This window comes from Ammodytes marinus (assembly GCF_949987685.1).
Source record: "Ammodytes marinus genome assembly, chromosome: 20".
Classification (NCBI taxonomy): domain Eukaryota; kingdom Metazoa; phylum Chordata; class Actinopteri; order Uranoscopiformes; family Ammodytidae; genus Ammodytes; species Ammodytes marinus.
This window is the reverse complement of record NC_137224.1, coordinates 121,959-143,179: the sequence shown is the minus strand read 5'-3', so window position 1 is coordinate 143,179 and position 21,221 is coordinate 121,959. Positions and strand designations below refer to the sequence as shown.

The following is a 21,221-nucleotide window of genomic DNA, read 5'->3' as shown; positions in this document are numbered from 1 at the left end:
GAGATAGCTTTATTTAGCTTTTTTACTTAAATTGATCATTGATGGCTTTAGACTGACTCCTGCTGTCGCAAGCCTATCAGCTGTTGTTCTGAACAGCTGTTACACACGGAGGTGAAAACAAAATTGAAACTTAACTATCGCCTGGCTGGGCTGACTTAAAGTGGAGCAGTCAAATATAGCCTAAACTAATAGGCCTAAATATTGTTACAAAAATACAGGCAATGTGTTGTGTGATTTTTGTCAGTAGCCTACAGTAGACCTAGAGGCTGGCCCCGATCGCCACTAACTGTTCTGTAATACACGATCGCCGATCACGTGAACACACAGGCGTCTTTTTTTTTTGCATATATGCATCCAATCCGCGGTTCACGTGGGTCCCAAACCGTGAGGGTTGGTCCGAATGGACCACGGATCAACCGTGATCCGTTGCACCATTAATTATCTCCATCAGTTTGTTGACACACATTCACGTCATTAGCATAGCTGCTGGCTGAGCCAGAGCCACCTGTTGGATTGACAGTAGGAGCTGGAACGTTACCGGTTAATGATGTAGACAGCTGTTCTTCCGTCTAAGGTCCCGCTGCCACCGCGCTGGGTGCTGTAAAAAAGCTTAATAGCTTCGGCAGCTTTGATATTAAGTCCTGACTTTGGTCCTTCTTCTGTTTGTTTTGTGACCCGCTCTCGTATGTTCGCTTCATTTTGGTATAGGTAGGTTAGGTTTATCTCGTCTCTCTCTTCTCCCGCTATTTACTTTTTTGGATTTACGCGTGAACGTGCAGCGTAATGTGTAATGGAATAGTCCATGTAGTGCAGACTGAAGGGGGGTGCACGGTTGGCAGAAAGGCCGTCAAAACGCGAGTAATTAGACATCCCGATGATAGGCCTACTATTGTGAAGAGATTTTTTATAAAAAACAATAGATATGGGGCAAAATATAAAGAGGGCATTTTGTGGGCCCTAAAGGGGCTGATGGGCCCCGGGGCTCCAGGCAATTGCCTGGTTTGCCTCAATGGACGGCCCGCCCCTGCATATAACCACTATGCTATCTGAGCATGAGAAAGATTGCGATTTTCCGCTCTTAAATATTGCGTCTCCAGCTTATTTATCTAATTTTTTGGACTGAATGGCCGTATTCCATTCTATCTTAAAAATGTGCTGCGGGCCAATTAAAAATTGTTCGCATTAACCTTAGTTTGGACACAGAACTACACTACATTAAACAGCTGTCTGGTGGCAAACTAAAGCAAGCCACTGTGAAATTCTAATGTTTGCAATGACTGGATATCAAACCCCGGTCGCCCACATTCTAGTCATTGGCGTTAACCACTACACTATCTGGCCATGAGACAGGTTTACTTTTTTCTCAATTAAATACTGCGTCTTCAGCTTATTGTTTTGGACTGAACAGCCATATTCCATTCTATGTTAAACATTTGCTGCAGGCCAATTAAAAATGGTTTGGACACCGCTGGTCTATAGAGACCAATATGACCCAGCACTTCTGCGGACTGCACACAGGGAAACACAGAGAATGAGAGTCTGCAGTGTATGCTGCATGTGGCAAGAGGTGGGGGAAGGCAAGTTTGATTATTAAGCAACACTGAGCTCCTATTGGTCTCTGACAACTTGGCTGTGACTTTAGTTTCAATGCTGGGAACTCACAGTAAACCTGTTTTAACCTTAAAACAATAGGGGACTGTGTGTTTGCTGTTCTGGGTCCCAAGCCAGAACCTTCATACTGAACCCGCCCATCACACGCTACACAGTCACACTCTGCGCAACCCACCACCACAGGTAAATTCTAAACCTGTGGGAAACACTGTTAATAGTACGTAAAGAAGCATCAAACCCTCAGGCCATCTAGGACATGTTTACTCAGTGTTCCCAAGTTAAGGCCAAGTTGTAAATCAAATTTTTTTATTTTTATTAAACTTGCCTCACCTTGCCCTGCCTCGCCTCTTGCAGACAGTACTGCAGCATCCAGTCTTGCACAACCAAATGTATGTCTACCATACAAATACAGTTACAACAAATATTTTAGCCTTCATTTTCTACTTTTAATAACATTCATTCAGTCATGGGAAAATAGAGGAAAATAAAATTATCATTTCTTTACCTTTTGAGGGTTTCCCACTGTATTGATGTGAAAATAATTAACTTAACTTGTGTTAAATAAACATATTTATGCACCTCAAATAAATTTACAAAAGAAACAGACCATTCAGGTCAAAGAAGGCCTACCTTTTTAAACAAGTTTTAATCTGTGTGCAATTTAACCAACTGGACATTAACAAGAATGTTGACATGGTTTACTGTCAGACTCTTTCAAACTGACTTTTTGTCATAACTTAAAATAGGCTTCATTTCCTTTGCCAGGTAAAATGTGACTGCAGTTACCTCTCTCCAGAGCTTGCTCTTTTCATATGGAGTGGCTTTCCTAAACGTGTTAGTTGTGTTACTTGTTTTGGTCTGGTGGTTGGAACTTTTCTCTTCTAAGAGAGCGCCATGTGTAGTTATTTTTCTGTCTCCGGTTCACTCTTCTCTCACTCGTCTCTGTCTGTGAGCCTGTGCTGGGAATGCACAGATTTGATTGGCTGAGTGTCATCACGTGGGATGGCTTAACTCGAATGCAATTTGTCAGTGGATTTCCTGATTCTCTAAACCAGTACCGTTAAGTCTAGAAAAGCTGCTCCAGTCAAAATAGAACCGCCCTGTCAAAATTTTAAATACTTAAAATAATGTATTGACTATTGGTCAAAGTCCGTATAGGACAGCCTCTGGGTCCGGACTCTGACCGCCTGTTAGTGATCTCTGAAATAGGGAAACAGAGAATGAGAGCCTGCAGTGTATTCTTCATGTGGCAAGAGGTGGGGCAAGGCAAGACAAGGCAAGTTTAATTATAGAGCAACACTCTGCTCCTATTGGTCTCTGATTAACAACTTGGCCGTGACTTTAAACTTGCCTCACCTTGCCCTGCATCTCCTCATGCAGACAGTACTGCAGCATCCAGTCTTGCTCAACCAAACGTGTGTGTACATTTGTCAATTCACACAAGATTTATCTTCGCACATCCCCTCTCAAGTTACCACACTTCGGAGGGGGTCAGAGCGCAGGGTCAGCCATAGTACAGCGCCCCTGGAGTAGTTTGGGGTTAAGTGTCTTGCTCAAGGACACAATGGTAGAGATGGTGGGCACAAGAATCCATATATTCACATGAAGTGGGTAAAGTTATAGAAATACAAATACAGTTATTTAGCAAATATTTTAGCCTTCATTTTCTACTTTTCTTGAGATTCAGTCATGGGAAAATAAAATAAAAGTATCCTCTCTTTACCCTTTCAGTGTTCCCCATTGTATTGATGTGAAACATGTGTACTAAATACAAACATTACTTTTATTAAATAAATAAATGAGCTTATGAGTTTCAGAAATCCATTGTTGACAACTTTTAAAAGTCACTTGATGTCAGTCTATTTAGAGCCATCACCATGGACAACGCACTTCAGCCTTAAATAAGCAAAAAAACTGCATTTGAGCCGCTACTCAGATAGGGAAACACAGAGAATGAGAGCCTGCAGTGTATGCTGCATGTGGCAAGAGGCGGGGCAAGGCAAGACACGGCAAGTTTGAATAAAGCAACACTGTGCTCTTATTGGTCTCTGATAGACAACTTGGCTGTGACTATTTTTTTTAATGAAACCTTGCCTGCCTAACCTTGTCACGCTACACTGTCACACTCTGGCCAACCCACCACCACAAGTAAATTCTAAACCTGTGGGAAATTATTCTTGCAAGTATTTCATTACTGTGAGGGAAATTGCTATAATTATTAGTTTTTTTCATAACGTGATCATACACTCGTAGGACACATACAGGTGGTAGAGTTTGAGGTGTTGTTGGTTAGAGAAGAACACTGAGACTTGAAGGACGATCTTCACTGCTCTCTAGTGGATCATCAGTGCATTGCTGGAGGTAGAAGTCTCTCATTAACCATATTCAAGATGGCTGCCTACCTGTTGTGACACACTGAGCTATGTAGCAAATACTCTAGATATTTTAAGAATGAACAAAAATACCTAAATGAATCATTGTTTTGCATTTCATACTGTCATTTTTCTATTTAAATTGATTAAACAAACCAAAACTTTATCACAATAAATTTAGAGCAGAAATTGTGGTATATAATAGAATTTCATATAAAGTATAATAAAGTCTTATTTTGAACAAAAGGTTTCACCAATGATGCACACTATCCCCAATTGTTTATTTTAGTATAAACAACGAAATCACGTGCAATATGGATTACCTTAGACCAGTAAATGATGCAGATAACGTGGCTTCAGTGACACGCCTTACTGATGCCCAATCATTAAACACATATAAAACTATGTAAAAGACCTTGTTAATAGGGGTTATGATAGCCATCTTTTTTTCATTGAACATCACATAAACAAATACAATGTGTGCTGGCAGCAATAACAACTTATTAAAATCACTTATGGTGAGTGGCCAAGAGGTGGAGGAAGTGAGCTGTTTTATATACCTGGGGAATTTCCCAGACATATCAATCACTAACCATGAGGAATTAATTAACAACACAGTGAAACAAAGATTATTCCTGCTCCGAACGCTAAGGAAATCTGAGGTCAGCAAATGCACTTCCAACAAAGTCTATAGATGCATAACTGGGTGTATACTTAATGTTAGCACTGTATCATGGTTTAAGTGTCAAAAGCAAGGCACTCCAAGGCCGTTAAACTAGGCAGTAGAATTATTATATTGTGTTTTTATCTATATGTGTTTATGTTGGGTTATACACATGTAAGCCAAAGAAAAATGTCTGCCTCCTACATACAACAGGTAGACCATTGAGTATTTTCTTCTTCTTAAAATCCATGAGGCAGTTTTACAAATAGAGCTTTTTCTCTGCTTTATTTGCTATTGTAATGAAGGAAAGCTACATAATGTCTTCTGAGGATTTAAGATATTTAATTTAAGTATTTTTTGCATTTAAAGAAACTGACATGTCATCATTATATAAACTAATATATCTTATCACCTTTGGTTCAACTTTTCAATCTACATGAAATAATAAGAAATACACAACACACTTAAACTCAGTTCACTCAACTTTATTGAATATTCTGCCATAGAAGAGAGTTTACATATCCAACAAGAGTTACAGTGTCATAGGAATCTGACATTGAGTCAGTTCTATAAACATCAGCATTTTGCTTCACATCTCAAACAATGGTGTTAACAGCAATTCTCTCCTCAGAACAGTAAATGATTATTTAGTCATTAATAAGTCATTAACTGAACCCTGGGTCAGGGTTAAGGTAAAGACTGAAAATAAAAACAACAGTTTTCATCTTATATTGTGTTAGGATAACCGTTAATACAATACCACACAGAATAAAATTATCAACTTCTACATAAACCAAAAATCCCCCTAACTACTAATGAAACATAAAAAAGTTATGCAACTCTTTTGCATGTGCTATGATTAACTATTTCAACATACTTGTGTTGACAAAGCACTTGTGTATCAATATAGGCTCCTTGTGTTTCGAAATTGAAGAGAAAGTTAAAATTAAAGAAATACATGTCTTATACCAAGTAATGAAAGTAAAAACCTTATATGTATATCAGTGAAGCATACACTGTGCATGAAATCAACATGAAGTGAAAAACCCAAAATTGCAAATACACTTTATCACACTTCAACACACCTTCCACATTAATGATCCTGGTCCCTCTGGGTTTTAATACATTTCTCTAATGTGTCAAGCGTTAAGCTAAAATGGGGAGTTAGATGTTGTTTAAACTTTAAATATGAACACATATCCCCATCAATCAACCCAGAATAGCCTGTGTCACTCATTGCTCTTACTCAGCCAGATTCAGGTAGGCATAATGGTGATGGTTACCCAGCATGAGGCCTGGGTAAACAGGCTCAGTGAATGTGGTGCGGATAGTGTAGAGGTGACTCAGTGTGTTGGAAGAGACACTGTAGAAGGACAGAGTGCCAGCAGGCCAGTCCAGATACACCCCAACTCTCTTTAAGCCAGTAGAGGGCAACGGAGCGCTCCACAAGGTGGCAGCATTATAACGTGCAGACACTGTTGACTGTAAGAATCTGTAAAAAGCCCAGGATTTGTCAGTGTCTCCAAAACGGGCATCTTCTTTTCTTTTAACCCCCTTATATGCAACAGCTATGAGTACAGCATCCCGATTTCCATCGGTCATCTCAACCTCCCAGTAATGACGCTCCTGTAAGCTCTCTTTGCACAACGCCTGATGACTGGTAAACCTCTCTGGGTCATCAGGGAGATCTTTCTTATCTGATCCCCATACTACCTTTTTGTTTCCCTCAGACAGATCGAGGTCATTGTGTGCAGTGTCTGGGTCCAGGGTGAGCTCACACGCATCTGATGGAGAGAACAAAACAAAAATGTGTCGTTAGACATTCTGATGATCCAACAGGTTTCTGGAGGAAAGTAATAAATACAATGTAGCTTTGAGAGACAGAAAACATTTAAAAAGACTTACACACGATCAAATAACTTCTGTTTGTGATGGACTCCACATCAGGGGGGTTCGAAAAATCCTTAGTGACCAGAATGCCGTTCTTGTATTGGTAGATGGTTGCTCCTCTGTACTTGTCATTTGGAAGGGATGCTACAAGGAAACGGAATTGTTTCTCATTCTTCAGAGCTTTGGCAAGGTCTTGGAAAACTTTGGCTTTTTCTCTCACTTTGTTTATCACGTCAGCTGAGTAGTACCACAGGTCTTCAGCGTGACTTTCTACTTCAGATGAATCCAAGTATTTGGCCATCCCACCAAGGCAGGGGTCGCCATCCTCCAGGTACGTGAAAACAAAGCACAGAGCATCTCCTACACCAGGAGCAAGAACCTTTCTGTCCAACTCTGACTCTGTTTGGACGATTTCTATTCCCTCCATGGTATCTACAAAGGACCTGATGACATTGATTTCTCTCTCCTCATGCTTCATCCACTTGCGTAGTTTGTCATGACTGAATGGCGACTGGTCTCTGTCTTCAAGGAACTTTTCTACTGAGCTCTCATCTTCTTCACCTGCACGGATGGAGGGCAGTGCCTTTGCGATGGTCTTCTGGAGGTTAGATTCGTAGTCACCACACAATTCTTGGAATCTTTTCAGCTCTTCTCTAATATGTGGAAAATTATGTACCACTTCTTCGTCTAAAGAATCGTTGCATCTCATTTTAATTTCGGTCAAATCTTCGAGAGCATCTTCAACTTTCCTCAGTAACCCAATGCTGATCTCTCTTTTCAACTCAGCAGCTTTGGGATCAAAATGTGTTAGTGGCATCAGCCAAACGACCATAGGAACACTGTTCTCTCCATCTTCACCCAGCAACTTAGGAAGTTCTGCATAGGTCTTCACTGCATCTACAAACGTTGCAGGGTTGCTGTCAAGAATGAAGTCTCCAAAGAATTTGCAGGAGAATTTATCAGTCAGGGCTTTTTCTGCATCACTCAGCTTGATGTCAACCTTACCCTCAATATTTAATGAGGGGATCTTTTTCATCACATCTTCCATGCTCCCACCAATCTCCTGAACGCTGCTTGACTCTAACTTCTCACTGTCAAACACAAAGAAAGCATTTGCCCCATAAAGGATGCCTGTGACTACATGTGTTGCAGAGCGTTGTCTAATGAGATCCAACTGTTGGGTATTCGTTGTTAGGTCAGTCAATGACAACTCTCTGAAGTTGGTGGTAGCTTTGTACTGACCTGTCACCCTACTCTGATTCCTGAATTTCTTGTTATCATTCAGATACTCGGCAGATCCTCCAACTTGAATCAGTCCACCCAGGAAACTGGCCTTCAGAGAATCATTAACATCCAGCAGGATGGACTTGGATTCAGTGGAGTTAGATGCCGTGATATTAAATGTACTGCTTTGCTGAGCCGTTTCAACTGTCTTCTCTTGTAGAGTTTTTTCATCCCACAATGTAAAACCTAAAGAAAATGGGAAGTAACAGTAGTCTGATGAGGCAGGGAAATGATGTTGTTAGTCAGGAAAGGTTAAGTCTTAATCTGTTGCATTTCTTCATGTTTACACTTATAATTCTGAAATGTTGCAATGTAGAAAAAACATTTATGGTGTAATTTTACCAATAAATCAGTTAGTGAGATTTGTAGTATTCGCGGAAATGCATTTAGGTCAAGTTGAAGTTTTACCAACCCTGGGGGGGGGGGGGGGGGGGGAGTGATTTTATTTTGGACCAGGCTAGTTTTTATTCTATTAGAGTTTAACCCATTGATGACTATGGCAATCTAGGATACGTGTCCTTATCTCCTGAGGGTTTTCTGAAAAAATACTACGAATTGTAAACGTTAATATCTAAGCCTCTGTAGGACATACAAACATGAAATAAAATACATTTAAAAGGTAAGGTTCACAGGTTTCATTAAAACATGCTCCCTATGCACTTACAAACCAACACATTTTTCTAAAAATCGTCAAGATTAGATGGGGGAAAGAAACAATTAATAAATTATATAAAATATTAAAAAATAATGTGCTAAATAAGGTTTTAACCCTGCTTCCTTTAAGCATGGATAGTAGTGACTGAGTGTGCAGTGGAGAGATACATATATACAGATAGAGAGAGGAAGAGATAGCTTTATTTTATAAGTTAATTCAGTTATCACTGGGACCATAAATCCGACTTCCCAGTACAACTGGAACGCAGACTGACTCCCGCTGTCGGGAGCCGATCAGCTGGTCCAAACAGCTGTATAACAATGTTGCGTTGCGCAGCATCCGTCATCAATGGGTTAAAATGGATGAATAATTAGGGGTGCAGCCTCTTGAGTGACAGCTAGCTGCTGGCCCTCACTTCGCCTCAGAGGTAAAGGTCAGTTAGATGGGCGTATCTTCCTTTTTTGGAAAGAGGAAATGAGGCGGAGTCAAACTCTGACAAGATGGCCACGCGCATGGGCCAGGACGATTGGATGCAGTTGGAATACCTGTAATCAGCCATATCCATCTGCTATATCCATTTTATATACTATCTATGCATATTTCCCATATAAACTGTATGAGTAATCAAGTTCAGAAGGCTTCCAGGTTACCAACAGTGGCGGGCCGTGCCTTTTACACCTAGGCCTTCAGAGCCATCATCCCGAAAATCAAACCGCTTAATAAATAGATAAATAACTTAATGATGACGTAACGGCTATTGTCATTGGATTCAGGGCCGACGGACTGGGGGGAAAAGTGATACAGTCATGGGGGGGCCCAAGGCAGAGGGGGGCCCATAAACATTATTATTATTATTTTTTTTTAACAAGCTAAATGTGGGGCCCGATCTTCGAAGGCCCTGAACAATGCCATTCCAAAAAAAGAAATAATTGACTGGCTTGTGATAGGCCCCTGACCCTTGCATGTGTGCGGGAGAGTAAGCCGGAGCAAGCCGACATTGAATTGAACTGGTGGCGAAAATAAACGCAGCAATGTTTCTATGGGGATATATAGCTGTACAGAAATGAGTGCTGGCAAAGCTAGAACAGTTTAAGACTCCACATCACTGTGGCAACACAACCTATCTATCCGCTCAGACAGCACAAAGAAAAGTCTGATGAATACATGAGAGTGATGGCCCCTGCAAGTTTCAGTAAGTTTAAAGAAGTGCCACACTGTTACTGTCTTTGAAATGCATTTAGTCATTTTAAGGGGAAAACACATTGTATTTATTATTTCAACTATTGAGTTATTTGTAGAACAGCATGCTGGTGTAGGCCAACAAGATTTATTTTCAGAATTTTCAATGCTGCTTAATTTTTATGTTTTAAATTGGGAAAGACATGTTCCAAAACGACCTGTATTTAAAAAGAAATCAAGCAAGTAGGCTAATAATAACCATTAATGAATTATACGCTATCGCATCACAGTAGGCCTATTGTCCACAATAATCACAGCCCCCCATCCATAAAGGAACTTTAAAAAGTTGAATTTGCACTTGATGTGCATACACAAGTGTATGGTCTATTATTTGTATTTAGTGTGTCTGCATAGTATTGCACCAAAACAGTAGAAGTTTTCTTTACTTGTGTTTTGTACTGTCTGTAAAATGTTACCTGCACATAGCAAACAAAATTGCACGACTGTATTCAAATAAACAGTTGTTTATTTCTATAGTGCGCATTGGCATCTTTGAGCAAAATACCCCCAAAATTTTCGCCGCGGCACTCGGCGCCGCGCCTCCTGTGACCCTGGCCAGTGACCACCTTGACTAAGACATATTATGGGGGAAACACCGGTAAAAGTAATGATTTGGTCATTCATCAAATTAAATATTGTGGAGTTGTCTGGCTCAGAGAGCCATGTGTATTGTAAGACCGCCTTTCAGGGGGCCCATCAGGACTTTTTGTATAGGGGCCCAGAATTTGGTGCTACGCCCCTGATTGGATTAACCATACGATTGCAGCAGTTACAGTAACCCTTTAACGAGTGTAATACAATGACATTACACTAATGACACTAAACATGTTGACTAAACCATCAAGAGCATAATAGGCCAACTAATATTACACACTACACAGCTTGACAAGATGCCGCATCACGAAAAGACCCCACGTAGTCTAAATCATGACATGACCAAATAATCAAGAACAAATTCAAAACAGCCACAAGTCACTAGCAACTACCGGTCAAGGCAAATGTCAAACACACACACACAGATCCCAGCTTAATCACAGACCCTGCGCCAGGATGAAAACTACCTGTCAGATCTTCTGTCTATAAATTTAGTTCCAATTTTTAGAGCGCTGGACAGCGCAGCAGCTAAGAAAAGCAAACATTATTTTTTTAATACGTTTTAAGCTGGAAAATTATGCTGGGAAGCAGCGCACTACTAGCGGGTCATACCATGGAGAATGAATTGCAGAACGGCACTGGCAGCGCGTCCTGTGGTCACCGCTCCTAGTAAACACCGGTTTGAAAACCCAGCGTAGCACCACACACGGCAGCAATTGGCTGCAAGTATCCTAGCAGACATATCCAGCAATATGATTAGCAATGAGCCAACTATTAGGCCTACCTTTCACAAGTTGCTGTCTGATTGGAAGTGTCGCACATATCGTCTATCCAGCTGGGTCATAGCGGCTAGCTGTGGTGTTGTTCGACCCTGCTTCACATTGTCCAGCATTTCTTAAAAGGTCCTTTTCTCAATAAAAAACTTCCCAGTAAATTGGCCATTAAATCCACTCCTTCTCCTGTAATCCACTTTGTGTTTCGACAAAGTCTCATCTAAAAGATCTAATCAAAAATAGAAGAGATCTAACATACTGCCTTCTATCCATGGACAGTAGGTTAATGTCGGCTAGCTAACGGTAAATCAAGTAGGCTATACTTTCCCTCCCGATTGCGATTGCGACAAGGCCAGCTAGAAGGCCTAGCCGTGTAAAAGGATACGCCCAAATTGGAAAAATCTAAATCTGATTGGTTAAAGAACATGTCAATCGCAACATCGTCCCCATTAGCGTCAACAGAGAGGGGATTCTCTCGGAGTTCTGAAGGCCTCGGCCAGATATTTTTCTACCCGGAGACAGCGCAGGGAAATAATCTGATTGGATAAGAGCTCTAATATATAGTAGCACACTGGAGGCAGCGTTTGCCGAAGGAAAAACAATTAAATTTAGACTTACGTGAACAAACTCTTTAAAATAGATATAATTAATGAAAACATTTTATATATTAAAAAGTATAAATGATATATTTAATAAAAAATATAATAATTTATTAATAATATATAATTTTGTTTTTCTGAAAGTCTTTAGGCCAGCAGAGAAGGCTTTGCTGGCCCTGACGGCCCGCCACTGGTTACCAATGACCTGCTTGTAATTTTTTTTCTATAGTAACAAGCACCAAAGCAAAACTGCTGTCAACCAACAGGCATCAACAAAAAAATAAGCATTATCTATTACTCCATCTCACAGTTTTGCTCATATACTGTAGCTAGACCACTATTATGTCGACTAAACAATGACAAAGCTCATTATGATCATCATTATGTTACTGGATTATTCACCTCACTTAAGAAGATACCCTCAATGTAAAATGTGACAGGACATATTTGTAAAAAGTTTAAGTAGATACAGACAAACCACCTTTGAGGAACTGCTGTTACAATTCATGGGATAATCTTTTTAAAAATGTGTCATTACCTTTAAATTATTATGCATAAAATCTCAATGTATTTTAGAGTTTCACTCTCTTGAGACTTCAAAGGGTTTACCTCTGTTATGTGACATAATTATCTTAATTAATTTTAAATGTATATTAAGCAGTTCGTAGCGCAGCAGTGAATTGTTTTGTCATCTATATTGCCCCATGTTAAAAACTGCAGCTTTTGATTTTTTTGATTTTTGGATCTTGTGATCATCTTGTCACATATTTCTGTTAAAATGTGTATCTTTTGTTAAAGTCCTATCAACTCAGATTCAAAAAATACGTTAATATGCAAAGCAGACACAATGTTTCAGCCGACAATTTTGCCTTCCTCAAGTGTTAGTGAGGGCATACTGTGAAGATCTGGGAATAAATTCCTTACTACCTTCACCAATGTGTTTGTAAAGGTGTCTCATAACACATCTTAAAAGTTGAAATTCAACTCTCTTAGGAACATTTGTGAGAGCCGCTGAAAGTTCAAGTACTTTATATAGTCCATGGGCCAGACCAGATATACCATCTGGGTGGGCAAATTGTAGTTGTGATTTGTTATATCCTTTACATCACTAGAAGAGGTTTTAATGTGATTGACCTTTTATATTGGTAGCTTTCTAGTGGTTATCCCCTCTTAAAGTATAGGCTACTGTAATGGAGGCGAGACACTGCAATTTTTACAATACAGCATATTGGTACAGCCTTTTTTTTATTTCAAACTTTCCCGGTTCTCTATACCAAATATCACAACTGCTGAAGCACTTACAGTCATATGAAAAAGTTTGGGAACCCCTCTCAGCCAGCATTATAATTGACTCTGCTTTCACACAAAAAAGATAAAAGTGGTATGTCTTTAATTTACCAGGAACAGCTAAGTACTGGGATGTTTTCCAAACAAAGATTTTTTGAAAAGCAGTATTTAGTTTTATGAAATTAAATAAAATGTGAAAAACTGGCTGTGCAAAAATATGGGAACCCTTGTGGTCTTGCTGATTTTGATGCATGTAACAGCATGTAAAACTGAGGACTTTAAACACAAAATTGGTTGGATTATGTTGTTAAGCCTTGAACCTCATATACAGTTCTGTTTAATCATGATAAAATGTATTTTAGGTGCCTAAATGCAAGTTCCACCTCTCTTTGACTCTCTGCAGAAGTGAGACAGAATGTGATAATCAAAACAGCTCCCAAAAGATCTTAAAAACAAAGATTGTTCATTGTCATGGTTTAGGGGAAGGCTACAAGAAGCTTTCCCAAAGGTTTCAATTGTCAATTTCGACTGTAGGGAATGTTGTCAGGGAATGGAAGGACACAGGCACAGTTGCAGTTAAACCCAGGTCTAGCAGACCAAGAAAAGTACAAGAGCGGCATATGCGGCGGATTGTGAGAATGGTTGCACACAACCCAAAGATCACCTCCAAAGACCTGCAAGAACATCTGGCTGCAGATGGTGTACATGGTTCTACAATTCAGTGCAATTTGTACCAAAACATCTGTATGGCCGGGTGATGAGAAGGAAGCCCTTTCTGCGCCCACGCCACAGATACAGTTGCATGGAGTATGCAAAAGCTCATTTAGACAAACCAGATTCATATTAGAAGAAAATGCTTTGGACTGATGAGACAAAAAATAAGTTATTTGGTCTTTATAAAAAGCAGATGTTTTGGTGCTAATTGCGCTGAATTGTTGAACGATGTACAGATACACAATCTGCAGCCAGATGTTCTTGCAGGTCTTTGGAGGTGATCTGTGGGTTGTGTGCAACCATTCTCACAATCCTCCACCTATGCCGCTCCTGTTTTTTTCTTGATCTTCCAGACCTGGGTTTAATTGCAACTGTGCCTGTGTCCTTCCATTTCCTGACAACGTTCCCTACAGTCGAAATTGACAATTGAAACCTTTGGGAAAGCTTCTTGTAGCCTTCCCCTAAACCATGACAATGAACAATCTTTGTTTTTCAGATATTTTGGGAGCTGTTTTGATGATCCCATTCTGTCTCACTTCAGCAGAGAGTCAACGAGAAGTGCAACTTGCATTTAGGCACCTAAAATACATTTTCTCATGATTAAACAGACATTTCTATGAGGTTCAAGACTTAACAACATAATCCAACCAACTTTGTGTTTAACCCTCTGAGGTCGCCTCACGCGCCCCCGCGTGAATGCGCGCGTGCGCGCATATTTTTATTAATATCTCTGTGAATAAACGGCTGAGAAATGAAATGAAAACATCGTCTGAAACTAGAGATTCTCCTGTTTCCGGGGTATGTTCTCGCGATACTCTCCGTCCACTACAGGCTTAGAAAATAACGCGAGAAGTGAGCCTCCTTCTCCAGCACATTGTGCGTCACTCCATGTGCAATTGGTTGGACCTGCTTGTCTCGTTGCGCAATTGGTTGGAGGTGCTTGTCTATCAATATTTCTGAAACAAAACCCACCAATCAGCACTAAGTAAAACACTAAGGACATACCTTATTACCGTAGTACCTGGGTTTTTTTACAGGAACAGGAATCTTTCAGTGGAAACAATGGCGACAAGAAAGTTGTAAACAGACGCTGCTGTTGCAGAGATTTGCAGAAGTTAGTAGCCATGAAGAAGATGGCCATTCTGACATCGAAGGATTTGATTCAGGCGACAAATGTGGTTATGAAGATCACATTGACCCGTTTGAAGACAGGTAAGAGAATTTACAAAATCTCTTGTAATCTGAAACTTGCGTTTACTGTGCGCAATAGTCAGTTGTCGCGTAATGGTTCGTATTTCCAAGGCATGACTTCTAGCACAACATTGCGACGTTTCAGGGAGTTTCTTAGCCTACACTTATCTAATAATAAACAAAGAAATAAAAAACGATAATGTGGCATGTCAAATATAGTTTTTTATTCAGTGTACAAGTGCCCTTGTGTCATAGTAAAATAATCTAGTTTGGAAACAGTTTTGCATCAACTATTGTTTGCACACAATTTGTGAAATTTGAGAGTGTACACATTTCTTTAGTATTATATACTAGTATAGTATTATTAGTATTATAATGTAACAAGGGTCACTTGTTGTTGCTTTGTGCAATGAAGATAAAAATAAAGGACAGTTGGAAATCAGTTGTCTCTCCTCCCCTTACATACACATCTACGATGTTAAGAACTGTGTCCCTACCCCCACACATTAGAAGGTGCTAACTGTGTTGGGGAGGGAAGAAGGTAAACAGCAGTTGGGGTTTTCAGTTATAAAGAAGAAAACTCAGTCTTTCTTGTCCTTTTTTTTACAGACAGGACTAAGAGTTGCCTGAGCCCAGCCCAGCCCAGCACCTTCCACTCCTGCAGCATCAGCACCACCTGTGTCAACACCTTCTTCCCTGCCCAGCACAAGGTCCATGTCCAAAAGGAGCACAGGTATAAGGCCTCCAGCTACCCCATCACCCGCATCAAATAGGTCCCATGCCCAAATTCCCCAGGTACCAACCCGAGCGTCACCCACACCTCGAATACCACCAGCACCCACACACCCAGCTGCAATGTTGCCCTCTGCCTGCAAGTGGACAGGAACTGTTTTGCAAAGTGGCATGGCATTGACATTTAGCTTGTAAATAGTGTATACTGTACATAGTGTGTAAATAGTTTGTAATTATTGTTTTTTCTGCGTGTTGTTATATATAGTAAACTGTTTGTTTGAATTTTTTTTTGTGATGCTCCCTTTTTTATTAGTATACATCCCATGAGTCTTTATATGTGGTACAAAGTCTTCATTCAGTCTAAATTCCTCATGCTTTGTGAAAGTAGAGTTAGAGGCAACATTTCTACCAAAAAGCGTTTGGACCAAAATTCATATTAGTCATGTTTTGTGCACTTCCCTACTGTTTTTTGGAAAATTTCCACTGCATTTGTGAAGCTAAGGCTTGGGAGAAGCAATTTCAAGAGCCAAAACAACTCCTCAGGATGACTAAAGGTTATTATTTCACACAAATCTCCAGGTTTTTCAAAAATCGCAATACATTTTTCAGCATTCAAGCCAATTATTTATTTACACAATGGTCTAGGACATAAATAGACCTCATGAAACTAATGGCTAATGGGTTCTGAACATTTCCATATAAAACACTTTGGTATTATTTATCTTCTTGCACATTTAAAATAGGTATTTATAGAAGCATGTAAAATCCGAGAAAATACCCTTAGACCTCAGAGGGTTAAAGTCATCAGTTTTACATGCTGTTACAGGCATTAAAATCAACAAAACCACAAGGGTTCCCATATTTTTGCATAGCCAGTTTTTCACATTTTATTTTATTTCATACAACCAAATACTGCTTTTCAAAAAATCTTTGTTTGGAAAACATCCCAGTACTTAACTGTTCCTGGTAAATTAAAGACATACCACTTTTATCTTTTTTTTTGTGAAAGCAGAGTCAGTTATAATGCCGGCTGAGAGGGGTTCCCAAACTTTTTCATATGACTGTATATAAACTGAACTTTCCATAATAATTCCTAGAACTCTTCTGAAGGATATTACAGAAGGATTTGTTCATATGTTGGTAATCGTTCTTAAAAACATGCCTAGAAGGCAATACTATTTTTTTGTATTATTTTTTTCTTTATAAAATGATAAAAAGGCTGTACCCATATCCTGTTTTGTAAAAACTTTGGACACATATAAGTTGTAAAAATTAAATAATGATTTTTACTCTGGCTATTACCAAAACCTAGTTTTGGGGGTTTAAAAAAGAATTCAAATGTGTGCATAATTAGTTAGATATTGCCAAATTTGCATATTTATTCAAACATTTCTGAAAAATTTGATATATAGCCTAATAAATTATTGTTTTAATATAAGTAATCAGCTGGCAAAGTGTAATGAGGATATCTTTAAGTTAAAACATGTAACCTATTCACCTGCAGTGTCTCACCTCCATTACTGTAGCCTTTACTTTAAAAGGGGATAACCACTAAAAAGCTAAAAAGTCTATCACATCAAAACCTCTCAAAATTGTCGGCCGAAACATTTTGTCTGCTTTGCATATTAAAGTATTTTTTGGAGCATATAGCTGTTTTGCGGACTTTACTTTCTCTGAACTTGGAAATGGTCAGAAGTACAATGTAGTAAAATTGTGTTAACTGCTCTATGAGATGACTTCAAATGTCCTGTAGGCAGAGATTTAACCGGAAGATATATCTATATGTAAATATAAGTCAACACTTACCTGGGATCAGTGCATCTTCCCGAGCATCATAGAGCATTCCCAGGGTGAAAGGTCGAGACAGGGCAGCAATCCTAATGTTATCTGAGTCCATTTCTCCAACCTGTTGAGACATGTAAACCAAATGGCCACACAGTATTTAATACTTCATTCAAATGTAATTCAATGATTATAACACTGGCACTCAACTCTAACAGATGTGTGTGTGTGTGTGTGATATATATATATATATATATATATATATATATATATATATTGCATGCAGTATAGTATATGTATCTGTTTCTGTCCCCTTCTGTCTTCCCAAGTTTGTCCTCACCTGGTGAAGTTGTGTAGATCAGCTGATGAGCTTGATTCCGAGGTGTCTTGACTTCCAACCGGAGCAGTAAATCTGATACTCTGCGATTCTGCCAGATTATTTATATCCTTTCAGCTAACTGCTCTCCCACTTGCTCCGCCCAAGACATACGTATGTCGATAATGAATAATTATTGTGAAATCTCAATAGAAGTTTGCGTCAAAGTCTTGTGGGAAATGCGTAGGATGGGCCTTGGAGGAGTACCAGCGGAGGTGCAGTGTTCCCACGATCAAAACCAAACTCAAAGCCAAGTTGTAAATCAGAGACCAATAGGAGCGGAAGGGTGTTTTATTAATTAAACTTGCCTCATCTTGTCTTAAAAGGGATAGTTCGGGATATTTGAAGTGGGGTTGATAATGAAGGATTATTGCGAAACCTCAATACAAGTTTGTGTCGAAGTTTTGTGGGAAATCAGATGTAAAGATAAGATGGCCCTGGAGGAGTACCTGTGGAGGTGAAGTGTTCCCACAATTAAAACCAAATGTGTGCCAATACAGTGCGGCCGATCACTCAAAGTTGTGCTGATTCAGTGAGGCGTATCACTCAGCCCCTCCACACTCAAAGCTTTCAGCATTTCTGGACGCATCCCAGACCCAAATACATTTGATACACCGCTCAGTTCATCAGTGTTCCCAGGATCAAAACCAAAGTCAAGGCCAAGATTGTCAACAACACACGTTGGAGCCGAAAGGTGTGTTTTAATTAAATTTGCCTCACCTTTCCTTCCCTCTCCTCCCCTCAAGCAAACCGTTCCTCAGCATCCAGTCTCACGCTACCAAACTCAGGGACAGTTTAATGGTAAATGGACTCAACTCATATGGCCTAGCTTTTCCATGGTATTTCACAGAGCCAAAGTGCTTTACATTGTATTGTACACATTCACACACACATTCATACACTGATATCAGCGGCTACCACTCGGGGTGCAGGCTAACTATCCGGAGTAATGTAGGGTTCAGTGTCTTGCCCAGAGACACTTTGACATGTGGCAGGGAAGCGGGGGATCAAACAATTTTTTTGTAATTTTCTAAATCGTATTTACCCTTTATTAAGCACTTTTGGTCCCTGACCCAAATGCATCCCTGATCGATGAGTATGTTATGAAACATCCAGACCCCTCAGGTCATATAGAAAGGTTTATTAATTGTTACGAGGATTAAATCTAAAGTCACGGCCAAGTCATCAAGGAGCACAGTACACAGCACAGTGTTGCTTTATAATCAAACTTGTCTCACCTACAATGTAGGGAATTTGTTTGAATCTTGTCTAATCCGTGCAAAAATTCTAAAGTTCTAAATGCAAATATGTTTCACTGTTAAAAATACTCTGTATTACACTGTCTCAGTGATTGATGACAAACAGGACTCATTTAGACCCGCAGCAAACGGTACCCAGCCCGAAGTCTCTTCCCATGAATGGACCTGAGTCCCCGCCACATACCCAAAGACCTCTACTACACCTATAAGTGTCTTTAGTGTCGGGGTCTCAAAGTTTTCCTCCACTTTTGACATGTAGGCTACTGATCCTGGCCTCCTCTCTTCTTATCTACCTTTTGATTTGTAACAGATTTACAAACCGTTCTAACACATTTTTTATTTGGATAACTTCTGCTGGGTGTGCAGCTCAACACACAACAGCTTTAAGGCGTTTTGTGACCGGTTGTGACACTCTGATTATGAACTCACCCTCAAAGTGCATCTCCTCTGCTCTGACCATGTTTCTGAGGTGTAATTCCAGTTTCTCACACATTGGCCACAATAGAGAGGGCGCTGTTTTCTGCCAGGTCAGACGGGACAAAAACACCTCAATATAGAAATTTGCTTAATATTTTTTCACAAAAATAGCTCGTATAGACAGACAAGAGTCGTAGCTTTAAAGAAAGTAACGTTGTTTTGTTAAATAGACGTTTTATTAAATTTTTATAAAGTTTGTTTGCATAATACAGGTCTCCTTCAATACAAAGTGAATGGAACGGTGTTCAACGTTTTCCCCCAAGATGGGCGTGGCCTATGTCATACACTGTCTCTTTTAGAGCAGTAGCTCTATATAACCACTATGCTATCTCAGCCTGAGAAAGATTGAGATTTTCCGCTCTTAAATATTGCATCTCCAGCTTATTTATTCTATTTGTGCCAATTAAAAATTGTTATCATTAACCGTAGTTTGGACACCGCTGGTTTATGAAGACCAATCTATGACCCAGCACTTCTGCAGACTGCACACAGGGAAACACAGAGAATGAGAGCCTGCAGTGTATGCTGCATGTGGCAAGAGGCGGGGCAAGACAAGACAAGGCAAGTTTGATTATTAAGCAACACTGTGCTGTGTACTGCTGTACTGTGCTCCTTTACGACTTGGCCTCGACTTTAGTTTTAATCCTCCAAAAAAATCCAAAAACCTGTTCTACTTTGTTAGAAAATGTTATCAACTTTAATTTACTGAATGAATTAAGTAGTTGTGCTTATCAGTATCACGGCGTATTTCCACTGGAAAAAAAGTCACATTTTAACATTTGCCACAAATGAGATTTGAACCACGGTCGCCCATGTAATAGTCATTTACATTAACCACTATGCTATCTGGGCATGAGGAACTTCAAGTTTTTTCTCAATTAAATATTGCATCCCCAGCTTCTGAAGGGCCATATTCCATTGTATTTTAATAATATGCTGCGGGCCAATTAAAAATGGTTCACCCACAGGCCGTAGTTTGGACACCGCTGGTCTATAGAGACCAATATATGACCCAGCACTTCTGCAGACTGCACACAGGGAAACAGAGAATGAGAGCCTGCAGTGTATGCTGCATGTGGCAAGAGGCGGGGCAAGGCAAGACAAGACGAGGCAAGTTTGATTATTAAGCAACACTGTGCTGTGTACTGCTGTACTGTGCTCCTTGACGACTTGGCCTCGACTTTAGTTTTAATCCTCCAAAAAAATCCCAAAACCTGTTCTACTTTGTTAGAAAATGTTATCAACTTTAATTTGCTGATGTATTAAGTAGTTGTGCTTATTATTATCACGGCGTATTTCCACAAAAAATCACATTTTAACATTTGTCACAACTGAGGATCGAACCACGGTCGCACAAGTACTAGTCATTTACTTTAACCACTATGCTATCTGGGCTCGAGGAAGTTTGAGTTTTTTCTCAATGAAATACTGCGTCTCCTGCTTCTGAAGGGCCATATTCCATTGTATTTTAAGAATGTGCTGTGGGCCAATTGAAAATGGTTCGCAGGCCGTAGTTTGGACACCGCTGGTCTATAGAGACCAATCTATGACCCAGCACTTATGCAGACTGCACACAGGGAAACACAGAGAATGAGCAAGACACTGAACCCCACATTGCTCCTGATAGTTAGCCTGCACCCCGAGTGGTAGCTGCTGATATCAGTGTATGAATGTGTGTGTGAATGTGTACAATACAATGTAAAGCACGTTGGGTCAGTGACA

The 21,221-nt window shown here is 39.8% G+C and overlaps 1 protein-coding gene and 1 long non-coding RNA gene across 2 annotated transcripts in view; both read right to left on the bottom strand.

Moving 5' to 3' along the window:
* LOC307266576 overlaps window positions 1–21,221 on the bottom strand; it is a 239,153-nt gene that overhangs the window by 181,229 nt on the left and 36,703 nt on the right. The window lies entirely within an intron of this gene.
* Window positions 5,124–17,830, bottom strand: LOC307267358 (stonustoxin subunit beta-like). Its single transcript, XM_080049671.1, has 4 exons — window positions 17,728–17,830; window positions 17,412–17,511; window positions 6,553–8,007; window positions 5,124–6,431 (listed from the first exon to the last, which is right to left on the bottom strand). Exons 2-4 carry the CDS (start codon window positions 17,500–17,502, stop codon window positions 5,890–5,892), a joined length of 2,088 nt encoding a protein of 695 aa, XP_079905797.1. The 5' UTR covers window positions 17,503–17,511; window positions 17,728–17,830; the 3' UTR covers window positions 5,124–5,889.